Source organism: Pygocentrus nattereri, chromosome 12 (assembly GCF_015220715.1).
Source record: "Pygocentrus nattereri isolate fPygNat1 chromosome 12, fPygNat1.pri, whole genome shotgun sequence".
Lineage (NCBI taxonomy): Eukaryota > Metazoa > Chordata > Actinopteri > Characiformes > Serrasalmidae > Pygocentrus > Pygocentrus nattereri.
Window position 1 is genome coordinate 31,628,673 of NC_051222.1, and position 5,000 is coordinate 31,633,672.

Genomic DNA, 5,000 nt, shown 5'->3' on the forward strand with positions numbered 1-5,000 from the left:
CAAGATGTTATAAAGGAGGAGGGGAAATTAATGGGAAAGCTTGTGATGCTCAATGTAGCCTCTGGGTACTGGGAGAACACCATCCTTCAATAAAGAGCCAACCAGCTTGTCTGGAAATCCACAAGCCAGAAAATCCCTCCCTCACACTTTTCGTGCCTTATTTGAGCCAAATGCCTCAAGCTACTACTGCAATTATTGTCAAATTTTGTCAGTCACAAGCTTGTCACAATAAGTTCTTGGAACTTTGGCCCATTCCTCCTGACAGACCTGGTGTAACTGAGTCAGGTCTGTAGGAACTGAGATGAGGGCTTTCTGATGGCCACTCCATTGCCTTCACTTTATTGTCCTTAAGCCATTTGGCCACAACTTTGGAAGTATGCTTGCGGTGACTGTCCATTTGGAAGACACATTTGCACCCAAGCTTTAACTTCCTGGCTGATGTCTTGAGATGTTGCTTTAATATCTTCACATACTGTTCCTTCCTCACAATCTATCTATTTTGTGAAATGCACCAGTTTTTCCTGCAGCAATGCACCCCCACAACATGATGCTGCCACCACCATGCTTCACGGTCAGGTTGGTTTCTTTGGCTTGCAAGCCTCCCCCTTTTTCCTTGACCACAATGATGGTCATTATGGTCAGACAGATGACAGCTCTCCAAAAAGTAAGATCTTTGTGCCCATCTACAGCTGCAAACTGTAACCTGGCTGTTTAATGGCAGTTTTGGAGCTGTGGCTTCCTTCTTGAGGAGCAGCCTTTCAGATTATGTCGATATAGGAAACGTTTTACTCTTGATAAAGATACTTTTGTAACCGTTTCTTCCAGCATCTTCGCAAGGTCGTTTGTTTTGTATTTTTCCCATGTTGATCTCTAGGAGACAGAACGCATGTGCTTCCTGAACCTCAGCGATGGCTGTGTGGTCCCACGCTGTTTAGACTTGCATACTATCCTTTGAACATGGATGAACGTGGTACCCTTGGAAACTGTTCCAGAGGATGTATCAGACCTGTGGAGACCCACATTTCTTTTTCTAATGTCTTGGCTGGTTTCTTTTTACTTTCCCATGATGTCAAGCAAAGTAGGCCTTGAACGCAGGCCTTAAAATACTGCCACAGGTGCACCTCACCTTAACTCAGAAGATGTCCATTAGCCGTAAGCCATGTTTCATTTTCTGGAATTTTCCAAGCCATTTAAAGGCACAGTCAGCTTGGTGGATGTAAACTTCTCTGGAATTTTGATATAGTGAATCAAAGGTGAAATGATCTCTTTCTAAACGTTTGTCGGAAAAATTGCTTGTGTCATGTACAAAGCAGATATCCTAAACAACTTGCTCAAACTACAGTTTGTTGATTCAGAATCTGTGGAGAGGATGATCGTGAGTTTTACTGACTTCAACCTAAGTGTATGTAAACTCATGTGTATGTACTTCGACAAAAACTGCACAACGGTTTCTCAGTAGGTTTAACGAGACTTTTGCTGGTGTTCTATGAAACTTAGAACCTCACAACAGTTGCTAGAAAAAAAAAGAAACATTTTTAGGTGAGGAATGGACAGATCAACTACCTGATGAGCTCAATCAGATCATCTAAAAATGCCGACGTGTATAAAGCCCAGTGTTATCTATGACCTTTAGGATATATTATGGCATAACATTTTAAAGGGGTGAGTAATTCTTTGTTTCTAAATCATGAAATGGTTCTAAAGAATGAATGGACTGTGTGTGTGTGTGTGTGTGTGTGTGTGTGTGTGTGTGTGTGTGTGTGTGTGTGTGTGTGTGTGTGTACCTCCATAGGATATATAATAGTCTGTGCAGTGGCTCCTGCTAGTGATCCAGCGATGAACCTCTCCTGCACTTTCAGACTGCCTCCATCCTTACTGCCATGCATCAGCCTCTTAATCTGCAGAGAGAGATATGCGGGTGGGAGAAGAAATGAGGACCGGAGAGAAAAATAGATTTAATGTTAACCACTGAAGTGCCACTTAAAATTCTGCTATAACAGTCGTTCACAAAAAAAGAAAGTGTATGTAATTATCCTACAATCCCAAATATATTAGATCATCCAAGACACTGGAGCTCTGAGGCGAATGTCGCTATGAAGTAATGGGAGGTTATACCTCACTGATTAGCATTGTGCTAACTGTTATCTATGAAAACAGACAAAAGCTCCGAGTATAACTAAAAACAGCACCAGGCGCCGTCAAGTAGCTGCTGGTAGTTGGCATGTTGTCTTTATTGCTGTTGATTTCTATAGTCGTATGCAAAGTTTCCATTAAATTATTTCCATGTTTTGTTGATTTTGTAAGTGAAAATAAGTCACACGTCCTCTACAGAGAAACACTGCTGCACATTTTAATGCACAATTACTGTTTATTTGCTGCATTTAACAATTTGAGGAAAAAAAATAATGAATAATAAAATTGTGCCATAATTTTACACAAGCCACATATGTTAATTTCAGCAAATAAACAGTAATTGTGAATTAAAATGTGCAGAACTGTGTTTTCTGTTGAAGATTTGTTTAAAAAAAACCATGTAATTTGACCAGGGGTACACAAACATTTTCATACCACCGTATTTAACAGTATTTCACATCAGCCAGGACTCTGTGTGAGTGTGTGTGTGAGTGATCAAGACCCACTGACCTGTTCATACGCGAGGAACTTGATGGCCGTTTCTGGGGCAATTTTGAGTACATTAATTCCGTTTCCCCTCCAAAGGGCTCTGAGCCCACCCTCCTTCACCATGTCCTTTAAACCTTTCCATACGCTGCCCTTATCAGAGCTCTGACCATGAACCTACACACATACACCAAATATTAATAAAAACACACCATAAACACTTAGCCAAGCTCTGAAGGTCAACCTGCACACATGCACTCTGCAAACATTAACAACTGCCTTTGGTCAACCGCATACCTGCTTATCAGAACTCTGTGTACCTCCACACACGCTTGTATTACTGTGTGTGTTACATTCCCGCTGTTACTGACCTCTTTTGTGAAATATAATCTCAATCTGAAGCATTTTTCCTTGTGAAGAGCAGCCAAATGTCCCCACGATGACAAAAGGTTGATGTCTTTATCATCCTGGGCACATTTGATCCCCATAAAGTGATAAATACACACGCATAGACCTGTGAAGTTGTGCATCATGCCCATAGGAACTCCAGATCTAAGCAGATTTCTCTATGAGTGAAATGAGTGATGCTTTTGAAAAATCACCACAATTGCATCCTGTAAAACGACTCTAAACCAGACACACTTTTGTTCTGTGTACATTTTTCTCCAGAAGGTCACTGTAGTTCCTAAATTATGAAGTCATTGAGGAGCCAAAACATGAATAACACTACATACATTAATTCATTAATTGACCCTTATTAGTCCCACAGTGGGGAAATTTCACCTCTGCATTTAACCACCACATAAACACCAGTGAACACACACTAGGGGGCAGTGAACACACTTGCCTGGAGCGGTGGGCAGCCCACTGCATCCAGGGAGCAGCTGGGGCTTGGGTGTCTTGCTCAAGGGCACTTCAGTCACATACTGTCAGCTCAGGTAACTGAATCAGTGGCATTCCGGTCAAGTCAAGTCAAGTCAAGTCAAGTCAAAGTTTGTTTATATAGCGCTTTTTACAGCAGGTGTTGTCACAAAGCAGCTTTACAGAAAAATCCGGGTCCAAGCCCCCATGAGCGTCACCAAAGGTGACAGCGGCAAGGAAAAAACTCCCTAGGAGCGAGAGGAAGAGAACCTTGAGTGGAACCAAGGCTGGTTCCCGAAGCTCAAGCCCATAAAGAACTGAATACTCCTGCACTGTGAAAGGCTGCAGGATGACAGTAAGTCTTCAGTTAACCTTCAGCACTATTACACACCAACACCAGCCGTTCCAACTGTAGCCTAAAACTGCCGAATCAACTTAACGACCACATTTGACAAAGCTTGCCGGTTTGTTTGAGGCATTTTGGTTGAGGTAGCCATCCTTATCATGTCTTGTAGAAATATTTAAATATCAACTCTTTGAGGACCTCGTAATTCAGAGGATCCAGTGACATTCTGGGACAAAATATATGGGAAAGAATAGTTCACCAGAGGGCACAGAGGGCGACTTTCATGGCATTCACTTTCCCACCGTAGAGAAATCAGCTCACAGTTCCTAGAATGTGCTTAATGCTGACCCCAGAGGTTTCTACCCTGTCTTCTTGTATGAGTGTGAAAATGCTGCTACACTCCATTTTTATTAACCCTGTAGGAATCCACTGCTCTGTAAAGTGTTGTATGTCATTATATTCAGTATTGTGTGTCTGTACTGTGACTGTATTTACAATGTATTTATTCTTGTTTACCCCTACATGGTCATGTCTGTCACACCTGTCACTTGTCATGTATAGGCTGAGCCTAATCTTGGCATCAGTCCTGCTGTAAAACTGCATCAGCCCAGTGTCTTATGGGCTGGCTAGGTGTCCGGTACCTGGCAACAAAGAGATCAGCTTTGGCCTCTTTTAGTTCAAGTGAAAAGTGAACAGATGAAGGTTCTGACCTGTAGGAAGACTTTGAGTCGGTCCAGAGGAGCTGTGCCTGTTCTGGACACAGATCCAGCCATTGCTCCGGCCATCAGCTGCCTCCACACAAACCCTGACTTTCGCTCCTTCTCTGAGAACTCATCAGGAACCGTCAGGTGCTCTCCAATGTCCAAGATCTACACACACACACAGATACGTCAAAGGAGGAATGGCTGAAGAGGAGAGAAAGATTTAGATAGACAAATAAAGAGAGAGAAAGATCCGATGTTGTCTCTCTCTGGCCTGTTCACCAGTTTTACCACCCAAACACTGCTCATTCATATCACAGATTTTTATGCTGCCTCTGAAATGGTCCACTCATCATTTGCACTCCATGCATTACCACTTGTTCCATCCTGTATTTTACCGTATTGTATTTATTGTTGCATGCTGAGTCTAGTTTCGCACTCTTGTGTCTTTCTGGTACTTTAACTTTGAGCAC

General features: G+C 42.4%; 1 protein-coding gene across 2 annotated transcripts in view; it reads right to left on the minus strand.

Moving 5' to 3' along the window:
- slc25a23a (solute carrier family 25 member 23a) overlaps positions 1 to 5,000 on the minus strand; it is a 27,104-nt gene that overhangs the window by 5,668 nt on the left and 16,436 nt on the right. For both annotated transcript variants that reach the window (XM_037543270.1, XM_037543269.1), the window contains exons 5-7: positions 4,537 to 4,695; positions 2,644 to 2,796; positions 1,785 to 1,898 (exon numbers count right to left, since the gene is read on the minus strand). In XM_037543270.1, coding sequence (XP_037399167.1) covers positions 1,785 to 1,898; positions 2,644 to 2,796; positions 4,537 to 4,695 — 426 coding nt within the window. The remainder of the gene's footprint in view (positions 1 to 1,784; positions 1,899 to 2,643; positions 2,797 to 4,536; positions 4,696 to 5,000) is intronic.